At 29.9% G+C, this 16636-nt stretch overlaps 2 protein-coding genes across 4 annotated transcripts; both read left to right on the top strand.

The window, feature by feature from the left end:
• The first annotated feature begins 2547 nt into the window (after positions 1–2547).
• On the top strand, positions 2548–15079 carry LOC105256127 (oxysterol-binding protein-related protein 8). Of its 3 annotated transcripts, none has more exons than XM_011265808.3 (17): positions 2548–3358; positions 3648–3790; positions 5651–5779; positions 7634–7683; positions 7928–8158; positions 8245–8389; positions 8628–8849; positions 10646–10857; positions 11030–11208; positions 11297–11474; positions 11694–11790; positions 11879–12075; positions 12272–12397; positions 12466–12714; positions 12776–12943; positions 14075–14250; positions 14430–15079. In XM_011265808.3, the coding sequence occupies exons 2-17, from the start codon at positions 3655–3657 to the stop codon at positions 14659–14661; spliced, it is 2727 nt and encodes a 908-aa protein (XP_011264110.1). In that variant the 5' UTR covers positions 2548–3358; positions 3648–3654; the 3' UTR covers positions 14662–15079. The 3 variants fall into 3 exon arrangements, with proteins under 3 accessions (XP_011264110.1, XP_011264112.1, XP_011264111.1); XM_011265809.3 differs by having other exon boundaries at positions 2549–3358; positions 10700–10857; XM_011265810.3 differs by lacking the exon at positions 5651–5779.
• Positions 15080–15999: 920 nt separating this feature from the next.
• On the top strand, positions 16000–16629 carry LOC105256128. The gene is made up of 2 exons (XM_011265811.3): positions 16000–16300; positions 16385–16629. Exons 1-2 carry the CDS (start codon positions 16004–16006, stop codon positions 16511–16513), a joined length of 426 nt encoding a protein of 141 aa, XP_011264113.2. The 5' UTR covers positions 16000–16003; the 3' UTR covers positions 16514–16629.
• Positions 16630–16636: the final 7 nt, after the last annotated feature.

Genomic DNA, 16636 nt, shown 5'->3' with positions numbered 1-16636 from the left:
CGGCCCATTTGTATTTCGCTGACTCGCGCGACTTTGGACACGTTCGACCTGATCGAGCGCACTCGAATCGCGCAACCAAGTCGTCTTTTACCGGAGGATGCTATCTGTACCGAAATACAGATTTTCGAATATTCGAGTATAAAGATTCGCTTCCACTTTGGAGCGATATATTCATCTTTGCTGTTTTAATAAGAAATCGACCCAAACACAGATATTGTTCTTTTGTTATTTAATTTAAAAGTATTCCTTTATGCAGATTTATTCTTTCAATTTTAGGTGTATATTTTGGTGAATATACGCCTCCTCGCACACGTAGTAAAGAGAGCAGATAAAATTAAAATATATTTTATTTTCGTCATTATAAAAAATTGTTTACAACGACAAAATTAAAGAAAAGAAAATATTTTTTTTAATTATTCTTGAGAGGATAGTAATCGAAAAGGTAAATATTTATACATATATATATATATATATATATATATATATATATATATATATATATTAATGTTTGGTTAAATATATTTTTGAAATTTATATATAATTTATACAAAATCTTGAAACTGTAAATACATTTTAGTGAGTAATAGAGATAATTTTTTTATTTATTTTAAACCTTTTTGTATGCAAAATTTTATACATGTATATACAATTATTGGATATAAACATATATATGCGTGTGTGTGTATGTATATAGATATACATGTATGTTGTGTATATTTTATATTACAGGATTATATACATATATATATGTTGCGACTAACTTTAATTACATAGCCATATTTTTCCACGAAATTTTGTCCTTGTGCACAAATTACGTTAATTATTCACAATTATTTATTAATTATAAATATAAAATTAACCTAGCAAACTTGTATTCCTCTACAGTAATATTTTCATTTGCGGCACACGATTAACATTATACGCAACTATACGTATTACGATCTTGTAATAGAGAATTTGCATCGGTACCGCAGCCAATCGCAATGCGCTACGATTGGACAAAAAGTTGCGTATATATCATGAGTACGTAGAACGGAGAAAAACACTATCATAATAGTGTAAACGGTATAAACAATGATAATGTAGTCGGTACTTATATAAGACGCTTAATTACGTTGCTATAAATACGAAATATTGCTCAGCATTGCCAATTGAGATGGGATATGCGGACATTATTAAAATATACATATTTCCCTTTTAGTTGCATTTATTTGTATATTTATGATAAAATGCACATGTATATTTATTTTTTGGAGAACAATGAAACAATTTTTAAAATTATTCTTAAAAAGACAGTAATCGAAAAGATATATATATATATATATATATATATATATATATATATATATATATTATGATAGAGCTTTGATATATCTATATATATCGATCATATAACATTTACTTGAGAAAATTTTGCGTCTATACTGTATATATATATATATATATATATATATATATATATATATATATATATATATATATGAATTTCGACGCTTACCTTGGAATACACCATCGTCAATCGCATGACGTCCCTTTAGGCAAACGTAGCAAAAAGTAAAGCTTTTTCCGTCTCTATTAGACTCGATTGTTTAAAATAGTTTTAAAGTTTCCGCCAATCTTTTTTCCTTTCTCTGAAAAAGAATAAAATAAAAGCGCACACGCAATAATCTTCTTTTCGTATAAATCTTGCGCAAAAAAGAACATCACCGATATTGTTTGCTCAACATGTATCGAAAATCCTACGAAAGATGCTTCATTATTCGAATTATTATGTATTCAATTACATTTCAGTAACTTATTTATAGATTGAATTGTGTTTCGAAATAGTCAGATAATCCCGAGTTATCGACTCGCTGGCTCCTCCTACGTTACGGCTCTACGCATAATGCGGACGGGCGAGCAAAATTGGGGTCAATTTTAACGCGTTGCATTCAGAGAATCAAATGTGATCGATTATTATCAAAGAAACATATATCACTTGTAACATTCACGCGAGCAAGATTGAACTATCTGAACATTTTTCGGTAATTTATATAAAATGAAATATCTCTCATTAAATAAACGCAGAAGCGAAATTCTATTCCAAGACGGATAAATCTTGACATGAGATTGGCGTCAATCTTTGCTTGCGCGATCCGTGATCGCCCGTACATAAACGTGTAGATAAAGAACACCAAGATTTTTTCATTAGAACCGGTGACCTAAAATTGCATTAATAGCGATTATTAAAAATTTACACCCGCCGAGCGATATCGACCGGCCGTCTCAAAGAAAGAGGAGAGAGAGAGAGAGAGAGAGAGAGAGAGAGAGAGAGAGAGAGAGAGAGAGAGAGAGAGAGAGAGAGAGAGAGAGAGAGAGAGAGAGAGAGAGAGAGAGAGAGAGAGAGAGAGAGAGAGAGGAGAGAGAGAGAGAGAGAGAGAGAGAGAGAGAGAGAGAGAGAGAGAGAGAGAGAGAGAGAGAGAGAGAGAGAGAGAGAGAGAAAACGAGAGATGGCGACTGTGCGAGCGGAGATGAAAGAAAGACAAGGATGAATCGGATCCGCGTGCACGTAAACGTCATCGTGCATTCCGGCGACGCGCTCGACCGTTTCCGTTTCAAAACGGGAGATTCTCCGCGAATGTAAAATCGAGAAAGAGATACCTCGTCGATGGGCGATCGGGCGACGTGGATACGTATGTATATACGGTGGAAACGCGCGTATCCGACCCCGACCCCGACACCGACACCGACACCGACACCGATACCGACACCGACATCCGACACCCGACACCCGACACACACACGTCAGAAACGACCGAGAGACGCGATGTTTTTGTCGAGTTGAAGCGCACGTATGTAGTTGAAGCACGCGTCTGTGGAGGTTGCGGTCCACCTCCTCTCCTCCCTCAAGGTTCTTTTTATCGCCTCCTCCAACGTTACTGCGTCGCGTTGCTCCGAGCTTCGAGCCTGTCCGAGCCGGATTCACGCAGTCGTTGCACGCGCGCGGGCGCGGATGCAAGCGAGTCGCATTAGTCGCAGTCGCAGTCGCGCGCATCTCGTTGAACGTCGTCGTCGCTGCTGCTGCTGCTACCGATCAAATGGTAGATGGAACGACGCACTTGGCACCCACGTTTGTCCGCAACGCGCCGTCCCGTCGAGAGGCCGTCCACGCGCGCGTACACGCGTCGTCCTTCGCCTTCGCCTTCGCCAGGGCATTAAGATTCGTCGACGTTCAGCCACGTTCGCTCGAGAGCGCTCGAAAAGTACGATACGCCGATAACGATGTCGCGTTTCGCTTCTTACGTATCTCGCGCTCTCGTCATCTATGCATAATTATCGCGACTGATTGACCGATTTACCGTTGTCGTTGGAAAACAAGGTGAGTCTTGACGCATCTGCGTTGCATGCCGAAAACGAAAAACGAATGTAAACGCGCCTTCCTTGCGATTCGTCATTTTTTCCTTTTTATCCAGGATATTTATTCGCAAACTATCTCGCTAGCCCCAGATATATACTTGATGGATCGACGTGTCTATTTTCGTTGAGCTTAACGTGTATGAATTTGTTGAAATGTCTTTATACTTAATACAAGTTTACTTTCATTGAGTTTAATACACGTATATACACAAAATTGTTCTCAACAGTCTTTGTTTTTATTACAATCCTAGATTCACAATGAGTTCGCAACCGATTGTTGTGCCTGGTGGAGATCATCAGCGTCTGCATGCGGAAACTCATTCTGTACCTCTTGGGAGTTCGGTGGATACCTTCAAGACCATGACACCGCCAAATGTCAGCAGATCTCTTAGTCGTAAGTATATTACTATGTCGGATATTATACATTTAACCATCCCACGTTTTATTACAACGATGTCAAATACTACAATATGGATAACATTGTAAGATTACGTCGTAAGACGCTTATTTATAATGATTTTACTTACGGTTACATTTGTTTCTTTTCAAACAATATGCACAAAGCGATAGCTTGTAAGATGTACCAAAAGTTAAAGTAACCAGAGTATAATAAAGCGGTTTTAAAAAATTAAAACCTCACCCTCGTTGTATATGACGCGTGTATACACAAATACGTATACAGCGTGCATGTATTTTCCTAAAAAGAAGAAATTCTAATTTATGAACTTTATAAAATTATTTGTCCGTGACCGTTGAACTATATGAATTAAGAATACAGGTGTACATAATAGTAGCGTGTCTCTGCAAGACTGTTCTCTGTTATTAAAGCGTTGCAAGATCCAGTAAGATTTATGTAATGTATGCTGTCGCAACGTGTATACAATTTTTCATGTTTATATAATATCGACACTCTTGTACACAAACCACAAAATTTATGTATGCGTAGTCTGTTGTTTTCTATGGATGCACGGGGATTTCCTTTAAAGAATAAAAATCAATTTCTCTTTACAATAAATTTTACAAGATACCGTAATCATTTTTACAATATGTTACACTGTTATTTTTAAGTAATTCAAATTGATGAAAATTGAAGAGCATTGAATTCTCATATAATAATCGATTCGATCGAGATATATAAATTTATATTTATTACAAGCATATTTTTTTGTATCGCTTGCATAGCTGTCTAATCTATGATATATCTCAAGTATAAAACTATTATTATAGACTTGTCAATAAGGTATGCCTAGCGCATAGTTATGGTAGCTCATTAATATGAATGAAATACATACTGTAGCAAGTCTGACTGTTGGTAAAATGGAAATCAATACTCTTGAGAGTCTAACAAACTGTTCTCATATTGTAGTAGGAATCCCTAGTACTATAAGCACCGTAGTTTGTTGTGACATAATAACTTTATGCTTTATGCGACCCACTTTCCACCATTTTTCTCTTTCGATACAAAAAAGACACACAATGACACACATTTACGGATCCTACAAATCCTTATGGATAAAATTAAAAGATTAATTTAAACTTTTCAATTCATTTTACATAATCTTTTGAGACAAATCTCTTTATATCATATACACACATATACATTATTTCATATATATAAAACATATATACATAAAACTAAATAACAAATTAGGTAACAAAGATGATGTAAAAATGTCTTTAATTCAAACAACTTAATTCAGATTTTCATTTTGTAGAGTATCTTTACTAATAATTTATATCGAGATAATATTTCTTAAAATATATATTGTAAGTTAGCGTATCACTATTTATATTATATTCATATATTTTGAATGTGCTAATTTATTTTCTATTTTAAATATAATTTCCTATATAATTTGCATTATTTTTGACTGCATGTAACAATTTAAAGTAGCATGCTCCATTGCGCATGTATAATTCAAGCATGTATATCTTTATCTTCTTTATACAGCAAAATGTAGCAATATCATTCATTAAAATTCATCGTAAGCAATTATATATTTTTTTGCAACTTTTATCTTGTCTCACAGCAGAAAGTGATGATCTCGTGATATTTTCTGTTATATCACATGTTATTAATATAATTACTGTGTTTACTTGTGTTTGTAATGTAGTAAATGTAAAGTCTGACTGTTATATATTATCGAATAATCATTAATTAGTCAGTTTTTTGAGACACTTTCTATTTCTAATACGATACAAAATAAAATGTAGTAAATATTGTGAGTGCGACTGAATGAATACAAATATATAGAACCAGCGGATCGACAACTTCGACGAAGCAGCGTTCAAGTGCAATCTGCACCATTACCTAAACTTCCATCAACAGAGTCTCTTTCAACAAGCGTAAATATTACAACTGGTGCACCTCCAATTTCTCCAGGTATAAACCTAGAAATATTTTCGAAAGTAATACTTTATTACTATAATCTGAGATAATTGAACAGCGGCTTTCAAAATGTTTGATTGACGTTACTTTTATTTCTGCAATATGATAGATACATATATGTAAATTTTCAAATCATGTGTGGCTTACGAAACACTCTTTTCTAAGCATTCGTTTATGTTTCATTTTATGTGCAATTTTTTTTAAAGCTTTAAATTCTTTTAGAGCAATATTATTTAACGCTTGTAATGTTTTAATGCTTACTGCACTTCACATGCTTTCTCCACAAAATAAGTTGCAAAAAATCTTTATTAATTATTATTTACATAAAAGTATATGTATATATATATATATATATATATATATATATATATATACACACACACATGTAAATCTTATTATATAATTCAGTATAATAAATGCGATAAAAATCTGTCTCATTGTATTAGTACATTATACATATACATATGTATGAGCTATTTTATGAGGTTTGCATTCTCTCTCTCTCTCTTACGAATCAAAAGGTAATTTTCTTTTAACAAAAATTTATTGCATGCCCTCTTTTCTACAAAATTTGCATTTTTAATATTAAATATTTTTTGTGTATTAAATATCGCTCAGCATGTGATTTTATTGCATTGAAATTTGGTTTGTATCTCTGAGAATAATGCACCAAAATCATTGAAAAAAATAAAGATCTGAATTATAAAATTTGGCTTAAAATATGTTCTTAAGATTTGATGCAAATCTTGCAAAAAGCATTTAAATATTAATATAATATTAAAGATAATATTTAAAAATAGTATTAATTTTTTAACAAATGATTGTTATATATAGAGCTAAAAAATGCGTCAATAAATAAATATATATTTTTAAACAAAAATGTATGATTTATATGATATAAATATAATTCTTATTTGTGATAGATTTATAATATAAATCAAGAATCGTAAGTTTCATTATCATTGTACATATATTTTTGTTAAAAAAATTGTTATTTTTACGTTTATCTTCTGTACGAGATATTTATTTTATATATCTTACTTCATGACATGAAGCATATAAAAAGAATATTGATTTTGGCTATATTTGCTAATGGAAATATATGTTGAATAAGTTAAATTAAGATTCAATTAGAATGATACATACAAATCAGGACGAAAAAACGATCATCTTGATTTGTTTAAAAGTAATTAAAATATAGAAAAATATAATATATATGTCGGTTTATACTATTGTGATTGAGTTTAGTGAACGTGTGAGTAATGAATTTCATTTATATAAGATTAAAGTGAAATAATATTATTTACATATTTTTTGTATTTTTTTATTACAATGTAGTAATTTATTTATTTTCAGAGTGTGTAAGCATGCATTATTTTTCCCTAAAAGTATAAAATTTGGTTCTCTATCACATCAAGTTTAATTTTATAAGGATTTACACATCTTAATTAATTTATATATACTTAAAGAAAAGTGTATATATGTATATATATATATATATATATATATATATATATATAAATATATATAATTTATAATATATAAAATCTATTACAAAATTAATAAATAATATTAATTTCTATTAACTAAATTTCTATTAACTAGTTATCCATTTTACATGAAACAAGTATTTATGACAAATTATATTTAAAAAACTAGTTTTAAATATGTTAAAATTTTAACAATTTAATTAAGAGAGAATTTAGATATAAATTCTATACATATATCATTCTAGAAATTATTGTACGTTCTATAATTTTTCTAGTCTTAATGTTCAGCTGATCATCTGATCATGGTTTTATAAAATTTATTTTACTAAAAAATAATGCAAAATTGCATATGTTATAGGACTTTCAGGAATGAGTGAAGGTCAAAAAGTCGATAATTCATCAGACAAGGTAATTTCTTGTTTTCAGTCGTAACAATAATTGTCACACAAAACTATCGTAATTAGCACTCTCATGTTCAATGTATAACGTGAAACATAAATATAATACATGGCTTTTATATTTCAATTTTTTTTTAAAGATATAATCAAAATTGAAAAATGGACACACTTTGCATTTTTATCATTTCAAATACGATAAATATAATCTATTTCTAATTTATAAAATATATAAAATCTTTTGATAATGTTTTCAGTCATTGGACTCTTGCAAATTAACGCGAAAGGAATCGTATAAGGCCCAGAGAAAAAATTATCGAATGGAAAAGAAAAGAGTGGCAAACGAACTTTTAAGTTCTTTTAAAGACCCGACTGTTATTGTTATGAGTGATTGGTTAAAAGTTCGTGGCACATTGAAAAGTTGGACCAAGTTGTGGTGTATTCTGAAACCTGGATTATTGTTATTATACAAAAGCCCAAAAACTAAGGTTTATATTTTCATTTTTCTTCAGTTATATATATATTTGCCATATATATTTTCATTTTGTAACTGCGCTTTATATCTTTATTACAGAGTAACCATTGGGTGGGAACTGTATTACTTAATACATGTCAAGTCATAGAACGTCCGAGTAAGAAAGACGGGTTTTGTTTTAAATTATTTCATCCCTTGGAACAATCTATATGGGCCCCTCGAGGACCAGAAAAAGAAGCTATTGGTATGTTATTATATCTCGGATATTAATACATATGTTAGAGATATGTAAGATTGCTTTTCTTATTTATTTACTGCTAAATTGAATTGGTTTATGTTTTTAAATAATAATATTTGATTTTTATACAAATTTTTATATTAATAAAGTATATCTAATTTTCTTTAAATTGTTAATAGATATTTAACATTTCACAAAAAAATAATTTTAGCTTTATAATTACCAACAATTTAATATTCCTTAGGTGCTGTTGTACAACCTTTGCCAACATCTTACTTAATCTTCCGAGCGCCATCCCAAGCGGCAGGCAAATGTTGGTTAGATGCACTTGAATTATCGTTACGTTGTTCTTCGTTAATAGTGCGCTCGACGAGCGCACTACCACGTCCTTTACTACACGATACGACGACCACTCATGAGACCCAATGGAGCGAAGCTGATTATGAAAAACACTTTGATGACCATGGTTAGTATCATTGACAAAGCTTCCTACTCGCGATATTTAAGTATAATGGAATACGTTACGTTTAAGACAAAATTTTTATAAAATAAAATATCCAGCTGTGACAAATAACATATGTACAGGATGCTCTAGATTTTTTTTATATGTATTTGTATATTTTTTCATATATAGATTAATTAATTTGAGATAAGTTATTAAAACTTTATTCTTATACAATATACAACTAGATTCTATCTTATACAATGTAGAAAAATATTAATAGTTAGGAATTTGGCTCAAGTAAATAAAAAATTAAACCAAAATTGGCCTATAAGAACCACAGAGCTGTGGCTCTTGTGTGCCAATTTTGATTTTATTTTTTTTTGAAAAATATTTTATTATGCGTTTGTATTTTCTACTTTTATCGAAGAAAAATCTATTTCCTTTAAATTTAACTCTGAGAAAAGGGAAAACGCGCGCGCGCGCGCGCGCGTGTGTACGTGTGTATGTATGTATGTATTAATATTATGTGTGTGTGTGTATAAATTTCTGTGTGCACAGTCACATTTTATTGTCGATTGCTACATAAAAATATAAATTTTTCTTTATTATAACTAAAATCTAATATGAAAAATGTTATATTTTTATTATTAAAAAGTATTCAATATAATGCATTACTTATGTATATAACAAAACAAAAGAAGAATATCAATTGAGATTTTTGATGAAACAGTATAAATAGGGAATTGAATTCATGAAGACGACTATGAATTAGAAAAATATGTTGTCTAAAAAGTACAATCTGTAATGATGTATGGCGATTTGTCAATTTGCAATGCTATTGAAAGTAATTGGTTTCAGATGCTTATATTTCTTTTCAAGTTTTGTATAACCAAACAAAAATCACGATGAAAATTTTAATATAAAAATTTATACACATTCGTATGTGATATAAATATGATATATTTTAAATCTCTTTTTATCCATGTAAATTGCCAGTAAAAGAGATATAGATTAATGTCATATTTTTCATTGGTGCAGTATTACATAGTCTCGTTATTAATTAAATTGCATTCGAGTATAATCTATCGAAAAAACTATACATTACATAAAATAAACGGAAAATAAAATTTTATTATCTATTTTATAATCTTTGAATTACAGAAAATTATTTTTTGATTGCTCTTGATTGCTGAAGAGTTTAAAAACTCTTAGTGTCTCAATAAAACTTCAAAAAACTGTTATTAAGATTTGATACATTCATACCGAATACACATTCATAGGGCAGAAATATTTTAATGTGTTCTACAAAACATATATTTAAATCTTGCTTTATAAAGATTCTAGTATATAAAATTAAGATTTTTAAGTAGTTAAGTTTAAAAAATTATATAATAATGATTGTTTACTATTACTTTTCCCTTTCTATTTATCAACCTAATCTCTTATCCTGCTTTTTGCGCTACTAGTATATTTAAACCGTTATGCTCCGCGTACGCCTACAACACCACAAAGGCGCTTGTTATCGTGTCCGCAGACATTCTCTCCCTCTATAATTCGTAATCCTAGGAGTGTTTGTCCTTCACCAACTCCCATGTTCCAACAGCTTTATCATGCGGTCGCTTATTGGGAAAAACAGTTACTTGAACGATCTTCGACACCTAGCACAGATCAGGAAAATGTTGTGTCTCTGATTTCCAATGAAGAACCAGATAATGGTGATAATCAGCCATCTGGTTCTTCAAGTCTTCCTGCTTCTGCACCTCACCTGCCAATCTCTCCAGCGCATAGCATGAATGTTCCTTCTGTATATGTCTTAGAGTACGATACCCGTCAAGTAGTAACGCTAGATCCTGTGTACATCTCACGTACAGACCTGGACGATATTAGTCAGCCGGAGAATGGAGTAGCAGCTGATGCTGAAATCAGTGCTTCGGATAGCGAGTCTGAGGCATCGGCCAAAGAAGATCAATCGTCAGAGCCGATCACTGAAACGCCATACGTTTCCAATGAAAACGAAGTTCTTGGAACAGTAAGTGTAATGTAATATAATTTTTTATTAAAACAAACATATATCACATGGAAAAATAAATATTTCTTACGAAATGTTTATAATTTGTTACATTTTGATCTTTTGATGCATATATAAATTTTACATATTTTGTATATTTACTTCTGTATTGTATCGTTATATTAATAATTAGGCCGGTGAAGTTGTTACGGAGCTACAAGAAGAGCAAAAATCTTTGATATGGTTTTTAATGAAACAAGTACGTCCTGGCATGGATTTATCTAAGGTTGTATTGCCAACTTTTATTTTGGAACCACGTTCATTTTTGGAAAAACTGGCTGATTCTTATTATCACGCGGATTTATTATCTCAGTTAGTAATGTAACATATTTCAATTGTGACTTGTATGTTTTAGACCACATAAGAAATCTAAATTTCTAAACTTTATTTCATTTCACAGAGCAGTGTTGGAGGATGATGCATTTACACGCATGAAGGCTGTAGTAAAATGGTACTTATCGGGATTTTATAAGAAACCACAAGGTCTGAAAAAGCCATATAATCCGCTTTTAGGCGAAACATTCCGTTGCTATTGGCAACATCCTAATGGTTCAAGAACATTCTATTTGGCTGAACAAGTAACAATCTCCAAAAAATATTTAATATTAACAATATGGAACAATTTGTCTCTATGTTGTCTCTATTGTCAAAATATCGCAAAATCTTTCTTGCTTTTAATAACAGACTTTTATTAATTTACAATCTATATATAAAATTTATTTTTTTTATATGTATATATTGTGTTTTATAATATGTTATGTTCTATTTTAACGCATGCGTTTAAATGTTTTTGCTAGTTATCGCATCATCCACCCATCTCAGGATTTTATGTGACAAATCGTCAAGATGGATTTACTATTAGCGCTACAATTATTGCAAAGTCTAAATTTTATGGCAAGTATTTAATAAAAAATGAGGTGATATCAGGTATTAATACTTCTATTCAGTAACGATATAACTTAAAGTACAAATTTTGTTACAGGGAATTCAACCTCTGCAGTTTTAGATGGTGTTGCTGTATTAACAATGCTACCGAGAGGTGAAGATTATACCATGACAATTCCTTATGCACATTGTAAAGGTATTCTTATGGGAACTTTGTCTATGGAACTTGGTGGAAAAGTGAACATAATATGCGAGAAAACCGGCTATCATACTGAATTGGAATTTAAACTCAAGGTAACAATCTAGTATTATATTATATCACAATATGCCAAAATTATATATCGATAAAATTGCATAAACGTATAAAAAAAAATTATATATATATATATATATATATATATATATATATAATTTAAGAAATTTTAAAATATTAAAATTATTAAAATTATTAAATTATTAAAAATATATAACAATAAAATAATATTTTTAGCCATTTCTCGGTGGTGCAGAAATGATGAATCAAGTTGTAGGACGAATACGTTTAGGGAAGGAAACTCTAGCTACTATATCGGGATATTGGGATGGGCTGATTTTAATAACGGACAAACGAACAGGAGTAAGAAAAGTCTTGATCGATAATATTCTTAGCTTATTATTATTAATACATATCTTTTTATTTTACAGCAGGAAAATATATTTTTCAATCCAACTCCGGAAGTACGCAAGAAAAGGTTGAAGAAATACACTGTTCCTTTGGAATATCAGGGACAATGGGAAAGTGAAAAATTGTGGTATGCTGTTACACAAGCTATTAATAGAGATGATCAGCTTGCTGCTACTGAAGCTAAAACTCGACTCGAGGAAGCACAAAGGGAACGTGCTAAAGAGAGGAAAAGTCTCGGACAAGAATGGATTCCAAAATTTTTTGTACAAGTACGTTTATTCTGGCAAATATGTGATGTTGATGAAATAATGAAATAATTTTTCCTATTAGGATATTATTACGGGAAATTGGGTCTATCGGCATGCCGATGTAAGACCGTGGGATCCAAGAAATGATGTAGTACAATATGAAGAGAATTATATAGTACGTACAAAGACAAGGCATAAAACACCTATTATGCGTACTGGTAGTATTGTATCTACTGAACCACAATCACAGGTACAGCGATGTAAGAGCTAATTTGCATGCTGTTTTAACATTTGTATACGTATATATAAGTATACATAAGTAACATTATTTTTAATTGCTTTGTGGTTTTTCTTTATTTTTTCGACAGTGCTACTGAGCAATTACATATATTATTACATCTTATCTTTGCTATTATTTGCTATCAATGGATTTGAATAGACTGTATACATTTTCGATATTTGTAATAAATATATTTTGCTCGACTTGCAGTTTGTTAGTCTAAAGGAAGTGTATTTATTAATTAATTTAACATTGTTTTTCTGTAGAGTGATATATTTATTTAGTTTTAAACTCTACATTATATAAGTTTGCACAAGTTATACAAGTTTGAAAAATCTGAATTTAACACCATTCAAAGTAAGTTTTAAATATACATATATCTTGAAAGACTTCAGTAAAAATTTACATAATTTTTTTGTATTTAAATTTCTATATAATTTTAAATGTCTTACACATATTGTGATCTTTTCTGAAATAACAATTTACATATATCATATGATATATGCTTTCATTAGAAAAGGAATGTAACTTAAAGGATTATATCGAGAATCTAACAAAAAGCAAAGGGCAAAAATAAACTTGACAATGAACAAAGAAATGCATGAAAAATTGTGCAATATGTTAATGAAAAAATGCTAATCTTGCTTTTTCTTTTTATTACACTGTTTATTATATCAATTCTTAACATTTCTCATAAGATTTTCATCTTTCTTCAGTTAATATCCTAATTCATTTAAGTGTAATTATTAGGTCATTGTAAATAATTTCATTTTTAATTCAATTGTGTACCATTATTTGTATAATAATCAACATATACGCACATATACATTTATTTAATATCTAATAAGCATCTAGAAAGCATTTGTTTAGCTTGGATATTGAATAGTTTGTCTATCAAAGCAAGAGAAAAAAAACGAGAATTTCAAGAATTATTAGTTAAAAAAATTCTTTAATTGTATGTAAAAATGTAAAAAGAAGATATTTTCTCTCATGTTGTCAAAATCTTAAACTTCTAGAAAATATATTATTTATTATTCATATATACATGTATATATAAACCTGCAATTAATTCAAATTATATGCAAATAATAACCGTTGCAGATCCCATTACTACAAGCTGAGTCACGTTCATCCTTATCAGTACTCAAGTCTTCAAAGAGGCAATTGTCTAATAACATGCCTATGTCAGAGACAGCTCATGATTCTGGGAGCTCGTCCGCAGAGGCACATACCGATTCTAGTCAATCATTAGGAAAAAGAAGACGCTCGACTGCTAGGTAGGATCGTTTAAATGTAATAAAAAGTACATATTTATAATAATCTATACAAAACTTTTATACATAGTACACAGTTACTTATAATATCATATATATATATATATATATATATATATATATATATATATATATACACATACACACACACACGAGTATATACATAAATGTATTCTTTTTAGATTAATAATTATTATGAAGGAAGTAGAGACTCAAATGCTAGAACATGGTGAAAAACTAAATCGTATACAACAAATTGTAGAACAAGTTTGCAAGAAACAAAGAGAGTCCAGTGAACAGCATCACAACATAAGTATGTTTAAGAGCTTCATGGATACTATACTTATTATTATTATCGTTTTCTTGGTGCAATACTTTATAAGCGTATGGAGCAATAATCCTGCTAAGGGTTGAAGAATTTGGTAATATTGTTTTATGTTACTCACTTGAATTATGTATATCAATGGTTTGTCTGTTCTACAACTCTCGCAGAACGTGGTGTTGATACTATTTCATGATCGTGGTAAAGCAAATCATATCGGGAGAGATATAATGATTTTTATTTTAAAACAATATTTATGAAACACATTCGTCTATGTAGAAGTAAAATATTAGAAAATATTAAGAATCCACGCAATGTAGATTCAGTGCAATGGTATTTTGTCATAGTTGCAAAAATGCAAGATGTCAAATGCAGGAAATACTAACAGTCTATATGAGCTTATATTGTATATAGGGCTTAATTAATGTGGGAAGAGACGTAGTACTCTTTAATTACTAATCTAATTTTTATGCAACCCGCCAGTACCAAATTGTAATATAATCGTATGATTGTTATGTAAAAATATTCGTCTTTTGTAGTTAATTTATTATAAATCTTATATTTAATTCTGTATTAATATACAATACAACGTAGCATATTGTAGTTTGATTTCAATGCGATATCAAATTTACAATATAATATATCTTACAGTAAATTGTTATATGTTTTATGTAAAAATTGTTATCAAGTTAATTCGCGTTGGAGGAAATAACATAAAATATATTTTGTTTACGTAATATTAATACAAATTTTCTTTAAAACTCCAATACAGAGCTTATGCTGTTATTTTATTTATCGCGCTAACAATAAGCTTATTCATGTGATATCTCGACGATAGCAATAGTACCAAACTTGTATATAAAAGAATCTATGCACTTTATATTTGACATTATATTCATAATTATTCGCAATTGACATTATCCACCTGATATATATTATAACATAATTATCTACAATTTTTTTTCAGTCAATAAACATATTTATGTAATTTTTGAAGAAACTTTAAATTCAATAAAATATATAAATATAGTTTAACAAACATTCAAATGATATATAGTTTTATTAATACCAACGTTTCTAATAATCATCATCAGATTCACTACACACACACATACATCTCGTGGACAAATTATTAAATTCAAATGTTACAAAACTATTTCCTTAATATAATTCTAATTCTATTGACAAATCTTTACATATTTTCTTCTAAGAAAATCGCTGAAGGTAATTATAGGTTTTATATAGCGTTATTGTGTTAATATTATCTATATATATCTTTAATGAAAAAAATAGATACACGATAGAAAGAGATTCATAATGTAAATAAATAATTTTTCGAGTTTCATTTAAATATGTGAAATATTTTGAAAATATAATTTGTCAATTTGGTGTGTATATATTTTTACAAATTATACAATTACATCTTTTATTTAGATGGAGAAAGAGAAAATCTCTATAACGCCTCAAATGCTACGTACAGCTGTAAAAGAGTTACAAAAACGTCAAATATTTGTTAAATCGAAAAATTTAAAAGATTTTATACAAAGACATTATCCAGTTGATAAAAATTTCGAAGCTCTCGAGCAAGAATTGCAGGAAAAATTGAAATATGCTGTTTGTGTCGGACTTGTCGCCAAACACGGAGACGATCAATATTATATACCGACTTTACGAGAGGAGGCTAATACTGCCAAAACAGCTATCAGCGCATTCTGGGAAATATATAAGAATGTAATACAAATATCATTTTTTTTATCCTAATCTTTATATCGCACGACTCTTGCATCATTTCGTCTTCTTTCGCTATTCGTTTAGAATAACCGATTACGTAACGTGAGAAAAAAGAAAAAGACCGATGTTAAGCGATCAATGCCACGCCAGAAACGAAAGGATTATGCAAGTTCTTCTAATACCGATGAAACTAACAGCAGTGAGGATATATAGATTTTTTTTCTTGTAAAAATTAAACATCGAGAGAGAGAGATGTTAAATCATTTTATATCCTATTGTAATAGATCCAATACATATACATTGTTTATATATTATGTATCAATAGACAAGTTTCTT

The sequence above is a fragment of the Camponotus floridanus genome, unplaced genomic scaffold (genome assembly GCF_003227725.1).
Source record: "Camponotus floridanus strain SB8 unplaced genomic scaffold, Cflo_v7.5 scaffold19, whole genome shotgun sequence".
Taxonomy (NCBI): domain Eukaryota; kingdom Metazoa; phylum Arthropoda; class Insecta; order Hymenoptera; family Formicidae; genus Camponotus; species Camponotus floridanus.
This window is presented reverse-complemented; position numbering and strand designations above follow the sequence as displayed.